This window comes from Harpia harpyja, chromosome 2, assembly GCF_026419915.1.
Source record: "Harpia harpyja isolate bHarHar1 chromosome 2, bHarHar1 primary haplotype, whole genome shotgun sequence".
Taxonomy (NCBI): Eukaryota; Metazoa; Chordata; class Aves; order Accipitriformes; family Accipitridae; genus Harpia; species Harpia harpyja.
In genome coordinates, this window is record NC_068941.1 from 6,812,668 (window position 1) to 6,832,079 (window position 19,412).

The 19,412-nt window shown below is 36.1% G+C and overlaps 1 protein-coding gene across 3 annotated transcripts in view; it reads right to left on the reverse strand.

The window, feature by feature from the left end:
• Positions 1-19,412, reverse strand: part of PRDM5 (PR/SET domain 5) — an 89,497-nt gene that overhangs the window by 25,530 nt on the left and 44,555 nt on the right. For 2 of the 3 annotated variants that reach the window (XM_052814425.1, XM_052814409.1), the window contains exons 11-13: positions 16,221-16,314; positions 10,360-10,520; positions 8,133-8,226 (exon numbers count right to left, since the gene is read on the reverse strand). In XM_052814425.1, coding sequence (XP_052670385.1) covers positions 8,133-8,226; positions 10,360-10,520; positions 16,221-16,314 — 349 coding nt within the window. Of the gene's footprint in view, positions 1-8,132; positions 8,227-10,359; positions 10,521-16,220; positions 16,315-17,756; positions 17,849-19,412 lie in introns of all 3 variants that reach the window. The other variant, XM_052814416.1, reaches the window with a different exon arrangement.

Sequence of the window (19,412 nt, forward strand, 5' to 3'; positions counted from 1 at the left end):
ACCATCTTCTAAATATAACTCCTTTTCAGATGTTGAACTACTTATTATAAGGATTAGAAGATTATTTCTTAAAAAAAAAAATATATATATATATGAGTGTATTATTTCAAAATGTCAATATTCAGAACACTCATGGTAAAGTATAATCCTTTTTAAAGACCTAACTTAAGACTGGGGTAGGGGAGAGGGGAAGAAGGGAGACTCCACCATCACTCAACTGTGGTGGAAAGAAGGCAGTTTACCTGTGGAGGAATTCGGAGACAAGGGGGCCATCTGGATCACACATGCAACACTCCATACCAGATGGTCAACAGGGCAGCCCAGAATGGGAATTGCAAGAGGGCTTTTTTAGTCAGAGAGAATCTGGGGTGATGACAGCATTCAACAGCAAGTAAGGATGGGCAAAAGGTTAACGGATATAACAAAATTATAATCTGTGACATATGCTTTAGAACATTATCTGTCCATATAGAGCACTTGACAGCTTTACACATTTATCTTCAGCTGCTGTTGCTCTCTATATGGTGTTCCCATCAAATTAAAAAGTTTGTGTCCTTAACTGTACAGAAATCAGTTAATATATTACACAAATATGTACACACAAAGAAACCCAAGATACACAGAACTTAATTTCTCCCACATGAAAGGAACTTCATTAGGAATTAAAATTAAGTTAAACAGGAACTCAAGGAACCAAGTGATTTCAACAGGACTTAAATTAGAAGATGCTAGAAAACCAATTATTGAATGAAGACTAAATATTCATACTTCAGGAAAGTATTCAGTAAATTTCACTGCCTTGGTGTTGTACAGCATGTCAAATGACCCTTGAGAAGACAAACACTTCATTAAAATAATAAATTTCCTCATGTGTAGAGGTGGCAGTTTTCTAGATACCAAGTCACATTTTCAAAAACATTTAATACCCTAGGTCTCTTAAACATTTTTATAATTTTGACCAGGGATTCTAGGAAGGGAAAATAACGGGTGAGTAATCAAGAAGCTTGGCCAACTGCAGCAGCTAGCTGCTCTCTTTATGACACCTGCACTAGTCTTCATCTGGACTAGACAATAAAAACAGTAGTCTAAGGTGCACTTTAGAAGGCACAGAAGTACCCACACAGGAGTAGCTATCTCATGCCAAGAACCAAACAGCTTCATGATTGGAAAGATAAAATATTTCTGGACGTCAGCTGAGACAAGACCCAGAAACACCAAATATACATGCAATTCTACACTCACAGTCAGCCAGATAAAAGAAAGTGATAGCTCTTTGACTGCTCTGAGGAGAACAGTCTTGCTGCCTGAAAGAAATGGAAAAACAGTACTCAGGTATGGGTCAATCAGAGACATTTCTTACACATTCTTAATTTTAACCAACATTCAAACTTAGCAGACTCTGAAGACAAGAGATTAAATATTTCTGCTTTTTTTTTCTTCATCAGTGATTAACAACACTAAGCCTGTGTATTTGTGAATGCTTTCTAACCAAGCTCCAATACTTGCGTATTTTCCAGGCACAAGGGAGAACCAGAATTGTTTTTATGTAAGTCAACCAAATGCATTTCCCATTCACTAAAAATGGTCACATATTTAATAAGAAAAAAACCTCGAATGCTATTCTTTTCAAAATAAGGGAAAAACAGATTGCTTTAACCATTTTTTTTCTATTAATACTCTTTCTTGTAAGTACTTAGCCATGTCTTATTCTTTGAGGCACAGAAGCACTATTTTCACAGCTGAGAAGGCTTGTTTTCTGCAAAGTTTTGGGTTTATTCAGAGAATTCAGAGTACCTGTAGTTAAGACCAATAGTCAAAACGTTTGTCCTATCTGGTCCATAAAAATTATCATGATATATTTGAGGTTTTAGCTATTTCTAACTAAATGAATTATAAAGATTAGTAAAGGACCGTACAAAATAAGAAGGCTATCGGAATCTGTACAGTAAAGCATGAAATAACCACCATTATTACTTACTTACAGACTCTCATCAGTTCTACAGTGGTATTAAGATTTTAGTCACCAAAAAAACCCCAACACACTTACTTTAAAGAATAAAACAGTTTCATTCTTTGCATCTATCAGTGGAATTAAGCAATTTGGTTTCCCTATGATCGGAGCATTAACACCAATGACTTCAGTGAACCCAATGGTCAACCAAATCTTTTAAAGTATATGCATTAATCTATCAGTAATTCATTTGATCTAAAGATGTCACTAGCATTTGAATAATCTATCCCTTATAAGAACATTTCTTCATTCATGGAAGCACACAAGAAGCTGACAGCTGCATGAAACTTTACAGGTACTTTTAAAGATTTAACTGTTGCCTGGAGATAAATAGGACAATGATGTATAAACTGAAAGGTTTAGAAATGCAGAATCCTTACCTTTGAGGCCTTCTGCAAGCTCCTTTTTAAATTCGGTAGATAAAAGAGAGATCATTTATAAGTTATTGAACAGAAACAACCTATCTGTAGACATTTGCAAGCTGTTCACTGACTAGATACAGATACATTTTTTCACATACTTCATGGTGATATGAGAGGAAGCTTCCCTTTTTATCTTTTTTTTTTAATGTAAGAAAATATAAATTACTTATAAGGTAATTTGCCAGATTTGCTAGAATGAAGATCCTGGCTCTACATTATTTCTTATGTACGTGAACAAACAGTTGCCTGTTTAGCTATTAAAACTTTGGAGACATATTTTATACAGCAATAAACAAGAGTTATACTGTACTTCAACTCATTACTTCCTTCAACTACTTGGAAGCCTTTTGTGTTCACGGATGACTGAACTACTGTTAATAACCAAAGATTTTTATTATAACTCCACAACTAATATTTTGTTTGGTTACTCAGGAATTTTTACATGAAAGTGCAAAATTTGGACCTGGACTTTTATACAGTTGGACCTTAAATATGATTTTAAATATGCTCAAATGCCTAGTTAATCAAATTGTAGAAATGTGACTACGATGACAAAGTTAGGACCATAACATCAGGCTCTCAATGCAGAGGATGAGAGATATCTCAAGAAGGCAATCAGCACCTAAAGTTATAGGGGACAATCATGACGAAACGTTTTCATGAGCTTATAAAATAGCCTTTAATTATGGAAAAGGAAATTGAAAAGGTAAGCTTCACTGTGTTGACACAAAGGATATGGAAGTCCACCGTCTGAATGCTTTTTGCTGTTTTAATGTCACCTCTTAGTATTATCTTTTATTCACGTATATGGAAGCAAATTTACAAAAAACCTTCTCAACTCGTTCTTACAAAATAAAGCTGCTTTTTCCACATACCAGAGAACATAACATGTAAGAATGCCACGTTAAGTCATGGCTTTTAAATGGTATAGAACAGAAACTTTAATCTTTTCAGAAAACATTTAGGACAGGTGTAAAGTCATAGATATTTTACTGGCTTTTTATCAGGACTTTGACTAAATGTGATGGAAAAAGCAAAAAGGTTACGTTTAACCTATATTTGCATGTGTAAGCATTTTCTGGAAGACATCTATGGTCATCAGTTGTCCCTCACCAGTCCCTATGTAACAGAGTAGGTAAAAGACAGTATGGAAAGGACAGAATTACAGTTAAAACACTCAGTTCTCTTAACTCAAATATAAATTAACCTGCAAATATAAACTACCTTACAACTTTCATTCTTCCACAACTTGATGTGCTACATCCCAAAGATGGAAGGGATCAGGATACAAGTAATTAGGAAAGCAACAGTATAAGTATCAGACAGATAAAATGCATGTGTGTGTTTATCTATCTATTACATAGGCACACACAAATGCATACACACACACATACACGAGACAGCAATTAACATATTTAAATACCTATGTATAAGGCAACTGCAAAGCTGCACAAACCGCAGCCAGTAACTGTTAGCACTGAAAGCTGCTTGAAACTTTAAGGAAGTAATTAACCTCCTGGCCCCCAGTTTTCAAGCCCAAGGAGCAGACCATAGAATTTCTTTACAATTTATGAACAGGCCAAGGAATTTATATCACAGTCGGAGGATTCTTTTGCTGAATTAACCCCAGTTCCCTCTGACCCTAAGAAGTCATAAACCAACAGGATACAGCAGAGGGAGAATGTGCTATAGTGTTTCAGCTGACCTACAGAGCGCTGTCTCTGTCATGCCAAGGCTGGAAACCCAGATGATGAATTACAGAGCAATATGCTAGGTTCAGATGCAAACATCAACCCCTTCCCTCTATACATGCACACGCAGACATGTTCACTCACCCCAAACCAGCTCAGTTTCTGCAAAAGGCTAAGTACTGTTAGGGCTCATTTACAGAGTCTTGCTCTAAGATAAAAGAGGAAAGAAAATTGCTTATCAAGGAAGCATGCATGCATCTGTGAGTAACAATATTTAAGAACACATGCTGCGTATTAAATAAAAGCCTAAAACCCATTGAGCTTCTGTTTTTGTATATGGATTATTAAGCATATTAAAAATACAATTCCAAAGCAGAACCAGAAGTGTACCCAAGAACCTCAACTTTTATAAGTAACAGCTTTATAAATAAAAAAAGGATGAAAATTGATACACAGCTCTCTCTAAAAGAACTCTGCCTGGCTTTATTTTGTAAATACAGAACAAAGCCTCTTACACAAAGCAGCTAATAAAACAAAGTCTAGCTGACCACGTGCACAGAAAATGGGATAACACAAATGTCTGCACCCGGACCTCAAACCTAATCAGCTGTAATCACTAAGACATGAAGGTCTTTGCAATATTTACACTTATGGTGTACTGCTTAGTTGCACCAAAAGCTCAGCTCCAGCTGAAGGCTTATTCACAAAGATGAATCATCTCTTGAAAACAGACAGTGGCGGGTTGTTTCACTTCTAGCTCAGAATGAAAAGGGATACTTTGAAGTCTGACAGAAAAAAAAAAGGAGGGGACAGTTTTGAATTGATTAATTCAAAACCACAGAATTCAATAGATACCAAGAGCATGAAGTATTCAACACTGCAACATTTAGAAACCAAACATCCATCACTGAATAAAATAAGTTTGTAGCTCCACTGTTTGATGAACTGAAAATTTCTTACTGCTCAGAAAATCCTTGAAACATTATCAAGGATTTTCACAATGCAGTGAAATTTATTACTAAAAGCCATCAAATGAGTACTCAACTTTTTTTGTACTGTTTACAGATGACATAGATTCCCTTCACCCACTACCCTTACTTTCTTTGCAAATGATGCAAGCTATTCCTCAGAAAGCTATGCTTCCTCAGGCCCACTGAACATTGGACAACAATTTCCTCCTGTGATTAGTCTGCACGTATTATGATCACCAACAACTTGGCTGAAGTCTTCAGGTAAAGCACAAGTCAAAACCACCTCTCCAGAAGTACAACATGAATCTAACTACGGCATTTTCTTACTAAACCTCACGTCAGGCATTTTGCTGTACAACTTACACATGATTATTTTTTTAAACCACAAGTCACAACTTAGTGGCAACTTCCCCCCCCCCCCTTTTTTTTCTTCACATTTCATTGGGATAATCAAGAAATGGTGAGGAATCATAATAGAATGACATCAAAAATAACCATGAAAATGTATTTCAGTTGATTCTCACAGTGAAGGATGTGAATCACAAAATTTTCCACCAAAAATGTGATTGACACCACAATAGCAGCCAGACTGGAAGAGGAGAGGATCAGAGTTTATTTATCACAGGTCATTATAAATGAATTTAGCAAGGCATTTTTCCCAAATGAGTAACTCTCTTTAAAATGAGTGCTTCTAGCTTTTTAGGTAAAGAAAGAGGCCTTGGAAGGCCTTGAAAGTTTCCCTCCTTCTGCAGTGTTATTCTTCCCTAAGTTGTTTTCACACTGTGTATTCCCATAATTCCAACCTGTATCATCTCCTGGCAAGGTAGTTTCTCCCACCATATTTAATTTACAAATGTACTGGAAATCTTCAGTACCTTTTTACTTCAAGTAAGTTCAAAATGTCAAAGTCTACTGTTTCTCGTATAATAGTGGCTACAAATTTTGCAAGGCTCTATAGTCAAGGTTAGAGGTCTCTGGTGTGTGGTTTCATGAAACTCACCTTAGCCTAACTCCTAAATTTAGGAAAGCCTGCTTGAGAAAGCTGAAACATTAAATGTAACTGGTAGCAGCACATGTGTGAAAAGCATTTTCACTCAGACAGCTATAAAGCATTTTCCCAAGAGCCATCTGCACTATCAACTTGAAAAACTAGGGCGTTTCTGCTCTGTGCAATCTGATGTATAACATCAATAGTACACAGAAAACACACCTAAAGTTTAAGGAAAGGGCCTGTGAAATAAGAAAAAACAAAAGCACCACAGTAGTAAAGGCAATAAAGCAGACTTGCCTACAAAAAACATTGGAGTGTGAATCCAGAGATTTTAATGAAGAATTAGAGTAACATTTTAATATTCCTTTAAGCATTAGAAAAAAAAAAAAAAAATCTATAAAAGTTGTAATTTTCATGAAAGTCTAGTATGCCAAAATATCAGAAAATTGAAGGGTAATGTAGCTCCTCATGGGATGGCAAAGTGAAGGTAAAGAAATATCCATAATAAAAACAGCAAAATAACTTCATAAAAAAAGTTAACACAGATGAGAAATCAAGGCAGTCATATTCCTAGAGGCCTAGACTGATGTGCTGAGTGACTAACTAACAATGCTATTGAATTGCTTCCTTTTATTTCCATCCACCTGATTAAAGTACAGGCCAGGTTGGTAAGTGGTTGGTCCTTCCAAAAGGCACAGTCTACCAGGGTTCTCTAAATCCTCATATCACATGATCCATGAGTGTTGGGTTTTTTTTTTTCTTTCTCTTCTCTGCATCTTCAAGAAGTCAAAAAAAGAAGAGAAACCCACAGCGTACAGGACAGAAGACTGAAAAGAAAGACAGAACAGGTGAGATTGTGCAGGACAGACTTTGAAAGGAGTTAATAAGGTGGAGTTGTAGAAGAAAGAACAAAATAAAGAGGAGGAATGGACAGAACTGCTGCATTGCAATTCTGGGTCTTGCCAGCTTTGACCTTCAGTGTCTTTTGTGTCTATGATTACACAGTATATACGAAACACCCAAGCAGAATGCATACACAGTGGCTTATATGTATATGTTTTTATACAGCTGCTATGAGGGATAAATGTTCCAAATGTGCAATTTAGTAAAGAATAAGAGCTAAAGAAAGAAGTCAGTTTTAGCCTTTTATCCTGACTGCAGGCCCAGGATAAAAATTTGCTAGTGTCTATAGCAGTCAAATCCAAAAATCACAATATATCAAAAACTAGTAAAACCTGTAATCTTAAGAGGTGGTCTTGATAGACTGAAGTGATTAAGACTTTTCCAAACATAGTAGAAAGCCAAATGATTAAAAACACCAATTCTGTCGTCTCCCTGCAAACCAAATTTGCTTATGTGAAGTGAATGGAATGTCATAGGAAGGCTATTTGTTAACTGATGCTTTGACCATTTTATGTTGGAAACAAATTATCACAAAGAAACCCCTTTCTGCTGCCTGCCACCTACTTGAATGAAAGCGTAAGCTCACAAAATGAAACCTATCAACATGACAATGACTAATTTATTTTCAGTGTGTTTACAGAAGCACATATATAACACAATAGGGAAACAGTAATGCAGTCTGAGTGGCAATATAAAATAAGTTGCGTAACTCAGACCCAGGCATATTCAGAGCCCAACAGAGTCAGACGTTGCAACAGAAAATAAATTTTGAGTTAAAGCATACTCAAGGTATAACATTCTAACTTGGGTAACATGCAGGTTGTGATAAGTTCAGAAGTTACATTAGTATGAAATCAGAGTTTCAAAACACCTCAGCAGCCACAGAGACTAATGAACTCATATTGTATATACATAAAAATATTGATATATATACACACACACACATTCATACATAATTACAGTTGAGAACAGAACCTGGTTTTACACATTAAGCAGGTAAAATGTCTGAAGAAGATGCTATGTTAGGCCTACCTGTAAATTTGCATTTCTGTTTGTAGATAGACAAGTTGTGGACATACTTACACATACCTTGTTATATATTTAGAAAGTCTTCTCTGTTCATTACAATAAACAATACTGTACCTGTATGGCTTCGAATATGAACTCTCAGTGTTCCATTGCTTGCAAACTTCTGTCCACAATATGGGCAAATCTTCTCTTTTTCTCCTGTGTGAGTCTACATGGGGTGAGGATAGACAAGAATGAAAAATTCAGCATAGCTTTAAAAGAAGTGAAATAGGGAATATTTTAACTGTGTTGACACTGACCACTATTATCTGCATTATATATTTTATACCATCACATCAGGCAGAGATTCTAAGGTATTAGCTATAGGTGTTCTTTCAATTTTCTTCTAAAATTTCTAAACAAATCTCATTACTAATGGCAAAATAAAGTAGCTTTTCAGTTCTTAAGTTTACTATTTCCTAAATAGTTACTATTAAAAATGCCCGATTCACCTTTGTGTATTTTCATGATTGCAAGAGTAAGACACCTATTTTTCAGTTTGATATCTGTAATAGGGGTTTCCAAACCAGCAAACAATAATTTGGTTACCTAATAAAGTTAATCTTCATAAATGGGTCTATTTTTAAAAGCTTATAATTTCACAGAATTTTATTACATTATGAAAGGTAGTGAAAATAGTTTACCCAGCCTAATATAACTTTTCCTGTTGAAAACTTGAACTGGAGCTTTAGAAGGTCTCTGTGGAGATCTGTGTATATGATTTCTGACTGACTGTCTCATACGAATGAAACACAGCCATCAGTTCATCTGAGGTATGACAGACAACAATCCTTCAGAGTGCAAGTTCTCAGTGATTTCAGTCAACACAAATTGCATACTGGATCCTATCTAGTTTGTAATAAATGCTAGAATCAGGTTGCATTTAGAGAATTGATCACAAGAAGTATATTGTAATTGTCACTAAAACTAAATCATACCAGGAGCTTGTCTTTTGAAATCAAGCTTTTAAGGCTGGAGTGCCTTGCTGATACAAGAAGAATTATTTAAAAATGGAAAAAAAAAAAAAAAAAAAAAATCACAAAATCTCCCATCCAACCTGTGTGGTCAACAGCAAGACCACCTTGAAGTTACATACATGCATGGGTTCTCATAATTTTTCAATGTGCAATTCTGAACCGAAGATTTATCAGCCTATTGAATAATTTTTCCTTACAACTGTGACTGCTCTTTTAGTGGTGAATTTTGGATTACTTATTTGTAAGTATAGATTTAAATGGGATAGGAAATATAACACATTAAATTATATGTATAGCTGACTATTTGGGCTTCGAGCTTTGCACATGACTTCAGATACAGAAATTAAGTCTTATTTTTATGAAAGATACTGAAGTGACAAAATTCTTCGTTACCACATAAAAACCTTATCTCACATAGCACATATTATGCTGCAGCTGAAGGACGCGTAAATGAGATATCATTCCAATACTGGACAGACTTGCATAGTTTTCATTCCCTGACATTAGGGATATGAATGTTAAATCCCTGTTGATTAGGATAGAGTTCTTTAGAGATCACTTATATCTCTCACAGCAACAGACAGACAGACAGCTATTTATTCATTCCAAACAAGGGGGAAAAAAAAAAAAAAAGGATTTCCAGAAGCAATACATCACAGCTACAAGGCTCACAAACATACAGCTAGTCCTAGTCTGACAGCAGCACAAAGCAATAGCAATTACAATTAAGAAGGAATGTCAAAAAAAAGAATAGAGATAATGATAAATGCTAGCTGCTTTCCATTAAAATACAAATACATATATGTATATGGCCATTTTTAACATGAAATAATAAGTCATACTGAACTTTTTAGAAAGAAATCTAAGGAAAAGTTTAAAATTTATGCACAGCTCATCCATGATTCCAGGTATCTGCATTTGGTGGCAACACCTGTCCTAATTTGTTCTTGATTCAATTATTTTCTTCACATTTCTTCCCTGTAACAAAAATCTTACCTAAGGCCAAACTAGTGAGCAAGCTTTCTTTTAAAGTTTACCCCAATTCCATTGCAGAGATTGGTGGAAAGGAGTTTGGTAAGAGCAATGCAGCAAGTCCCATCATGCCACACACCTAATGCTGGAGTACCTACACTGGATTTATACATATGCACCCACTGCAGATTCTGCATGCAACCAATAATCCCACTATTGCAAGAAGCATTTTAGGATGTTAAGAACCATCACAGCTTTCTACTGAAAAGCCAGAAATGCAGAAGCATCTAGGGATTTTATATTTAGTCACAACCTTAAGGACACAGAAGTATGATAGAACTGATTCTACTTACTTTTTTGTGACTCTTCAGGACTGAGGGTGTCACAAAAGCTTTGTCACAGAGATCACACTTGTATTTCTTATGTCCATCGTGTACAACTTGAATATGAACATTTAATGTGTCCTTTCTTTTGAAAGTAGCATCACAGTGATCACACTTGAAAGTCCTCTCACCTTATAAAAACAAGGTTTAAAGATACCAGATTTTTGTGGAAATACACTAATGCTTATTGTTTCAGAAAAATGAATAAAAGAGGCAAAGACAAATGAAAAGCTAGGTCTTGAGAACAGAAAGAAAAGGAGCATCACATCAGGTAAAAATGCCATTGGGAAATTAAGTAGTAATGACAACAACATAGCCAAAAATGAGAGTTTAAACTCTATAGCCAATGGCAAAATGGCAACCGGTGGAAATGGCTTCCAGTGAAACAGAGCACAGGTTTTATCAGCACCTCCAGTAACAGACTCTCTTTATGCTAACAAGCAAAAAGATGAAATAGGCTTCATCTTTTGTAACTTAAATGGTAAGAGACATCTTCCTGAATTTAAAAGAATTCTCAAACCAAGAAATACTTGCTTTGAGTAACCCGTCTCATTCACATCAATAGAGGCAATCTCATATGACAAAGATGAAATAACTTTTAGATGTTATAGCAGTATTCAAACTGTGGTGATGCCATTGAAGGTTATGGCAGAGGCCAGGTTAATATTGCTAATAGTTTTAAAATTCAATGAATTACCCAAGAGAGGGGAAGAGACATTGTATTCTGAAAATATGCATACATCTTGGGGGGGGGGGGGGGGGGGGGGGGCAGGGGGACACACATGTGATTCTTCAGAGAAATCGTTATAATGAACCTTCTCTTTATCACTACTGAGAATGCAGAAGAGAATATTCTCTTCTATTTGTTAACTTCTTGATTAAAATTACAAGTTAAACATCTGCAATATGGCATTCATTCAAAAATACACAGCCTAAACTGGAAATCAGGTGCCTGTATCCCAGAAAACTTGCCAAGCAGTTACATCACGAAGAAAGATCACCATAATCTAAGGACTATTCTCCATTTCTTATTTTTCAGGACAAAGGTCTGATGTGCAGCCTCCTGATCCATATAAGATGAGGCTTGTATAAACACAAGCTAGTTTTTCCAGTAGCAATGATGCACACGTAGAGGTACACTTATTTCCTTGCTATAGCTCATTAAAGGATAAAATCACCCCAGCCTTGGTCCCAGTGCAAAGGCCAATATGAATGGAAATTGGTTTCAGTGTGCTGCATATTAAAGCCTATTTGATGCTACATGTTGAAGCACCAAAAAACATTTTTATTATATATTACACATATAATACATGTAAGTGAAGCTTATCAATACAGTGGTGCCTCAAGTACCCACAGACATTCCAAAGCCTAGATAACCTGTTTCTCTCCCCCATAAATCAAGCATAACTGCCCCCCCCCCCCCAACCGCTCATTCTCAGTTGGTTTGGAAACAAAACTGGTTTTGTCTTGGATGACACAAGAATATGCTAAAAAGTATTTATAGTGTAAGATGACTTATCCTAAAATACTTTCAGTGTACCTATTCAGAAAAATTGTCAAGGTCAACATGGATGCAATTTAATATGCTGCTATGTGGAGGTTTAACACTGATACTGCTTCTAACTGTTCAGTGAATCACTTCAGTTGTTGTCTTGGGCACATGAGACTACTGTGCTAACAAAGAAAAGTCATTACTATTCTTAGTAAAGTAACAAAATTTTCTGCTGCTTCAATAAAGGAAAAATACTCAAGTGATTTCTTTTAAAAGTTACTTTTTATAAGAAATTCTAGGCTTCATGGATTTTTTTTTTTTTTTTTTTTAGGTAGTCATTTGTTTCTTCCCAGCTTTTAATGACTTAGCTCCAAGTCTGACAATAAATTGAAAAAAAAAGAAGCAATACCAGACATAATTTGAACAAATTGCCATGTCTTCTGAAGCAAGAAATATTTGTTTGATTTCCATAAATTTACATTATATCATTATGGTTTAAGACATGATCTGACATTTGTTGAGTTTCAGAAGGATTTGTCCTTTTTATCCTAAAGTTCTGTTTGCAATCACACCTATCATTTTCTGTACTGCACTTCTACTATGATTTGAGAAGATAAATTACTTTCAAACAGCAATAAAAAAATAATAAGGTAGTAAAAGATCAACCAGTTTTCAAATAAAAAACCTCCAAAGTCAGGGAATTTGAGAACTAACATACTGTTCAACCATACCTCCTCTGTGTGTACATATTATAATACTCTTCAGCTATATATAGTTGCAATGCCAAGTATGTATTTGGCCAAGTCCTGGCATTCCTGGCATCAGATTAGCAAAATTTTCAACATGCAAAGTAATGGGAAGCCTGGAATTGGGTATTTTTTCAAACGTTATCCTGGATGAAGGCAAATAATCAGTGTTTCTCCTCAGCTTCCTTATTTAGCAGAAACCCTATATTTCATTATAGGAGAGCCATCAGAACACTCTCTCCACTCACAGCTGGCTCACTGAACAGTCTTTATGTCTTGTCTTTTTTTTTTAAGCCATAGACAAAGATACACGAAAACTTAATAAAAAAAATACCATTCATACGCAACTATGGAAGGAGTTTCAGAAGGTTCCTAAAAGGCATAAAGCAAAAGTTTAAGTCACTTGCAACAAGTTGTGAGTGCTAAAACTCCCTGAGCCACTCTGGAAATCCTCTTGTAGAAGACTGCAGGAAAAAACAGAGCTACACAACCTATTTCATGATACCTCATTGTTGTGATAAAGAACAAACAGATTTCACATGGTAAATGTAACAGCATGTCTGTTGCTTGAACTATCACTGTCAAAACACAAACTCTTTCCGCTGCCATTGGCAGATAAGAGTAAGATGAAAGTTACCAAATAAACTTCTAATATTAATGTATAAGAAATAAAGAATTTCCATTATGTATTTTCAGTCAACAGGTTTGCATTGTGCTAGATCAAGAGGTTTGTTACAAAATAAAATAGCAAAAGATATACATAGATTCTTTTCTGGCCTAGGCAGAATGAAGTAAACAAGAAAGTATATCATTGACTTCATTCAGCTCTTGAAACTACTGAAGGACGGAAACTTTTTCAGAGTACTTAACATGGAACTACAATATCAATATCCATAAATGCCTCCAAAGATGGAAACAGAGCACTGAAATAATATATCCTAAGGTGCTTTCCCGCAGAAATACACAACATACTGTGTATTTCCTGGGACTGGCTTGATCTACTCCACTGATGCACTCTCCTTATGACAAAACAAGATAATGAAAATCAGGGCTACTTCTGTTGAGCAAGCTTCAGTGCCCACTTCTGCTGACCCCTGTAGAAGGAGCTAATTAGTATTTCTCTTACTAACAAACATTCTGCATGTAGATTTTACCCTGGAAAGCAAATACATTAAAAGGATGATGTCCTTCTCAACAAATGCAATCCTGTTCAGGCACAACCCTAGACAACTGAATGATCCAAGCAAAAATGCTCAGGGTTGCTCATTCTCGTTAGCCAGGTCTCTTATGGCCTCATGAGCTAGTATTAGCCACGTATGAGCTACCATATACTTATCATGTACCATGTATCCTTCCTAAACACTACAGCTGAGAATAAAGGGTTAGCCCCAGCATTGCCAATGACATAACGAGAACACAGTTACTAAAAGTATTATCAGCAACACGCCTAAGGGGAAAAGCTCGTCTGACTCAGAAGACAAGTTACATTTACACAGCTAGAACCTAGGAGAAAAAAAAAAAAAAGAGTTTGGAATTTTTTTTTAATTATTTGTTAGACTTATTTGATCTTGAATTTTGAAAGTTATATCCATGATGCTTTTATAATTTCAGGACAGGAACACTCAAAAAGTCAGTTTATGAAATACGTTTTTTTCCAGTAAATTAAGTTTGTCAAATAAAATTTAGGTCATTCCACATCATTCTGCAGAGTGCCTGCTTCTAAAACAACAAGGGGATACTAACTTTAAAAAAATATATGATGTAGGCTGAACTTCAATTTTTCCTAGAAGTTTCAAGCTTCACAAAAATTTTTTCTTTCCTACAGCACAGAACAGTAAAGCCAGCTAAATACATCTAGAAATTCTGGTTTGTTTCTATCCTTTCTCTATAGAACAGGTATATTTCAGTGCTATGAGAGGGACTATCATCCAGCTGTAGCAGGACAATGCCTATAATTCTGAGTTATTGCAAATATGAGAAACTCATTATCATGGCAGCACAACTTGTCAGTCTCAGAGTTAGGTCATGAGGGGAAGAGTTCTACATTTCTTCACTGGGAACACAAGCTCTTCGCAGACAACAGCAGAGCCCCTTGTTTTAATCATAGCCTTGAACTGAAAACTGTTTATTCTTCAGTTCATCCTAGCAGTGAGTTTCACTTTGCTATTGGTCTGTCAACACTTCTTTTATGGGACCCTACAGACAAGAGAGATACAGTATGACTATAAAAGCTGTGCTTATATTCTGCTGTATTAAGGCCTCCTTGTTAAGTTCGTTAGTTGTTGGGTTTTTTTTTCCCCAAGTAAGCAAAAAATGGTTTAAAAATCTTCCCTGTGATTAATAAAAACACAAAATATTATCAGTTTAAGGTTTTGACTCATTTTGGAGAAGGATTTAGCTAAGATGGCAGAAGTTACCACTTTCAAACACCTACTCTGTCCTTCAGCAAGACATGTCTCCTTTTGCACCAAGGAAGACTACTAGACAACATCTGTGCCACTGCAGTTCACAGTCTGATATATTTAATATTTGCTTAAATAGTGGTGGTTCAGGAACAGCTAAACCTGCCACAAATCACAACCCTAACTCAAACATCTCAGATTTCCTGAGTTCCCATCCTCTTAAAAAAAAAGTCAAAATATATGTTTTTAGAGAGACCTTTACCAAGGCCTACAATTCTGCATACTGTGAATTACTGCTTTTGGATATTCTGCAAATGCTTGGTTCATTAGAATAGACATTACTGAACTTTTTCCCCCTGTCATTTTTAACATTGGACAAAGATTTTACAAAATTCAATGCAGAAGCTTTGAAAGATAATTGTAAAAGAACAAACTAAACAGGCCAGTCTAATAATTCATCTAACAGAAACACAGTTATACGGGATTAAAAAAACGAAAGGTTTGTGGTTTTCTTAATTATAGCAACGTAAATATTCCCCAAATCAAAGTACTGTCTTCTAAGCTACAAGGATTTTAGATCATGAATATTTTCTAAAATCTAAATTGCTTACATTCACGGGGTTGAATGGTAGTCTAGGACTCTGTAAATATTAAAGACGGAGAAAATTCCAGCAAAAATAAATCTTTACAGTCAGTTAAAAAAATAGTACAGAATGCCAAGAACAAGTTACTCAAGAGGGAAATGGCCACAGCATTTCTCTGGGCAGGAAAGTTCTATGCCAGAGGAAGGAAACATTAGCCCGGGCTGGCACATGAGAGAGAATCTCAGTTTCAAGCTCTAAACCAGATTACCTACAAAAGCTGAGTAAGCCACCAAGTTATCTCTGCTTCCATTTCTCCTTTCTTAAAACGGAGGTAACAGTATCACACTTGATGCAGAAATAAATCTCTTGTCATCAGACCTCAAATCATTGCTAGATTTTCTACAGCATATTTGGATTTGCATTTAAGTGCATTTAAAGACAAGGTTTGAATTTAGCTCTGAATTTTCTAACTCCCTGGGGTTAGAGTTGAATCTTAATACTAATTTAATATAGCAAGTTGCATATTGGAGCAAGGTGCCATATGTCTGTTTTTCTCAGTCAAATGTAAGAACTGAGGAAGTTTTTTCCTCTCTGACTTAGCACTTACTGTTATGGATTAACAGATGTCTTTGTAGAGAGAATGGGGTTCGGAACAAAGCTTTGCATTCCTCACACTGGAATGGTCTCTCTTCAGAATGGGTCTGCAGATGAAAGACAACATGTCAGAGGAAAGGCTCAGGGAAATCAATTAGTTGTCATTACAATAATTATAGCTAATTTTCTAGACTGGATTCAGGAGGGGATATCACAGCAATTTGAAACATCAGGGGATGAAGAATTAAAACAATCATTCTGCCATTATCCAGAATCCTGAAAGTCAGCACAGCATCTACCAAATAAATGTACCTTCCCAGTCCTCAGAAGCATTACATGAGGAGTGCATGTAAACAGAAACAAAAATACAGAATAACCAGGAAAAAACTACAAGCTCGGTTGCACTGCTTCATCAGTACTAACACTGGCCTTAAGTACTTACTAATATGAATAAATGCTTTAAAATTAAACACATATACAGAAAACCCTTTTTCTCAGTTAAGTTTGAAGGTAAAACTGATCTGATTGTCTCAAGATAGTATCTAAAATTTGGCAAAGAGAATTTCTCAAATCATGAGACTAGTCTTACATATCGTTGTTTCAGCTTCTTGTATTAAAAGAAAAAACAACAGAAAAAAACCATAGAAGCATCAGTACCAAGATTTTTGTTTGCTGTAGAAAAATTTGTCATAGCTGAGAAAGAGCCTCAAAGCCATAAAGAAAAGGCTAAGCTTGAATGAATCTCTCAAACTGCAGAGCTGCTGAAGCAGATTTCTTTTCTGGAGCTTGGGAAACATCCAGCTTCACTCTGCTTTTGTAAATTTCAAAGCACTTTCCCTGTGGCCTAGTGTTATTAAGTGCTGTCCCACTGTAGATAGTAAATTGATCCGTACAATTTATTATCTACCCACTTTCTTACTATTTTCACAAAGAAAAGCAAGTTTTTAAAGCATCAGTGTCTAAACATTGTATTAGCTCACAAGGACCTTAAGTAGAAGCTGCAGTGCCAAGAGGAAAAGGGGATGGACAGTGTTTTATAATATGCACAAAATTAAGTAAATGAGTTAATTTTGTAGACTAAGGGTAAATATTAGCATAGTACATATTTATATAATCTATTTCTGCCATTCATAATACCATATGACATTTATAGCTATCCCTTAAACTACAGAGAAAAAAGGGACTGTGGGGACTCAGCATAATTATTTAGATGTACACTGAGGGCCTTGAACCTAGATTGATTTTAATACAATGTCCTCTTACATACACAACAGTACCAAAACATTACATAGAGTACTTGCAACGGTATACAGTGGCTTTGAATTCAAAGTCAATTCCTTGACCTCAGCCTATGTCACTTAAAGCAAAAAGGCAACTGGAGCACCATCAAATGTGTGGAATATACCACATTACATAAAATCCGCTGAACATTTCAGTCCAGCTTCTACAGGTTTACATTACAGTTTGCATTAGTTGACACCCTGCTTGGTAGTCTCAGCAGTCAGGCCAAGGATTGACAGGACATGAAGAGACTGAACTACCTTCTCACCTCAATAGGTGGTTCCTCCAGAACAGGGTTGAGACATATTGACGAGACACTGTGGGGAAGCTCGCAGTGCTGCTGTCTGTGCTGTACCTGTTCTGTGGATAAATAGAAGGGTTCAGTCTCTAGGGCTGTCAATCTGGCACCTTTCACGAGCGCAAAATTCATGTTGTTTATTTTAAAAAATGCCCTGTTTTAGAACACTCACCACTTGAGTGATAGTTCTGAAGAGCACAGTGATTTGTACAGAATTCCTTCTTAGCATCTCCTTGACAGTTCTCCTAGTCTTTTGATCAAATTACAAGTATTCATCTGCACATCTTAACTTCACTACAAAGAAAAACACCTAACTAGGCATACCCACATGCAAGGGTACACAGATCATCTCCCTCTCTTGTGAATGGTCCTGAAACAAGCTAGGTCTATTACTAAAAGCCATGCAAATCTTAGTGAGGAGAGATATCCCTTCAAACAAGCATATTAGTTCTAATACTGTCCCTTTTTGTCCTACTAATAGGTTCCAGATCAGAGATGGCTTCCATTCAGTCAAAGCAGGGGACAGCCCTACGATCAAAGCAACTGAGGATGGGCTCTTATGGAATATTTCATGGAAGCCTTTCCTACCATAGCATTTGTGGAGGCTTAAACCCAGCCCAAGGCTACTTACTCCCAATAGAGAAACTGAGGAAATACAGTTGTTTCAATTCATTATGATTGCCAGGACCAAATAAACCTGGATTAACCATAAACCCTTTAAAATCCTGTGTCTGCTGACCTATTTCTGCTCAGTGTCATATCTTCATATTTTATTCTCTGATCTCATCCTCTATGCATAGCAATAAAGGAGCAGATGGAACAAAAACTTTTCCTTCTCCTGTATGGAAGTAATCTACGTTATATGGCACAGAACATGCACCTTCATCCAATCTAACCTGGATGAAAGGCAACTACTTTTATCTGTAGCACAATCCAACACTACATTTGCCTCAATCTCAGATACTCTTCTGTTCCCTTGCAAGAAAAATGGAACCATGTTCTTCGTATGATCACTTAGTCATACAGTCTGAGCTTTTTCAAAAGACATCTAAGCTAATTCCACATTGCATAACACTTCCCAGTGCTGACATCTCCAAGCAAGTGACAAAGCAGGCTTGCACATGCACCTACAGAGAGCAGCACAGTACTTGTACAGAAGCAGTACATCAGAGAGGTACCACAGGAAGACTAACAGTTCCTGCCTCTCAGACCTGTAGCTGTAAGGGCATAATGAGTGCTAAGTTAGGGTTACAATGCTCCACTGAACAGAGCAAATATATGCTTAGCAACTCCACTATCTATCTTCCAGTGAAATCCTGTGAAATCTGAAGAACTAATCTCCTTCTGCACCTTTGAAATGACCCAACATTCACCCACATCTGAAAGACGTTTAAAAGCACATGTTGTGGGAGCCATTTTTATTCTGATACTTCCAACACAAAATCAGATTAAATAACCCCATAAAGGAATCACAGAAACAACAGCAACAAGTTTCCATCTAACACACAAAAGGCACAAGATGTATATGAATCCTGTTTTTTGTTATAAATAAGAAGTATGTAGCTCTTGTGTAAAACCCAAAGAGTTTTTTCAAGCGTGTTCCTACCAAACTTGAAAGCATGTGTT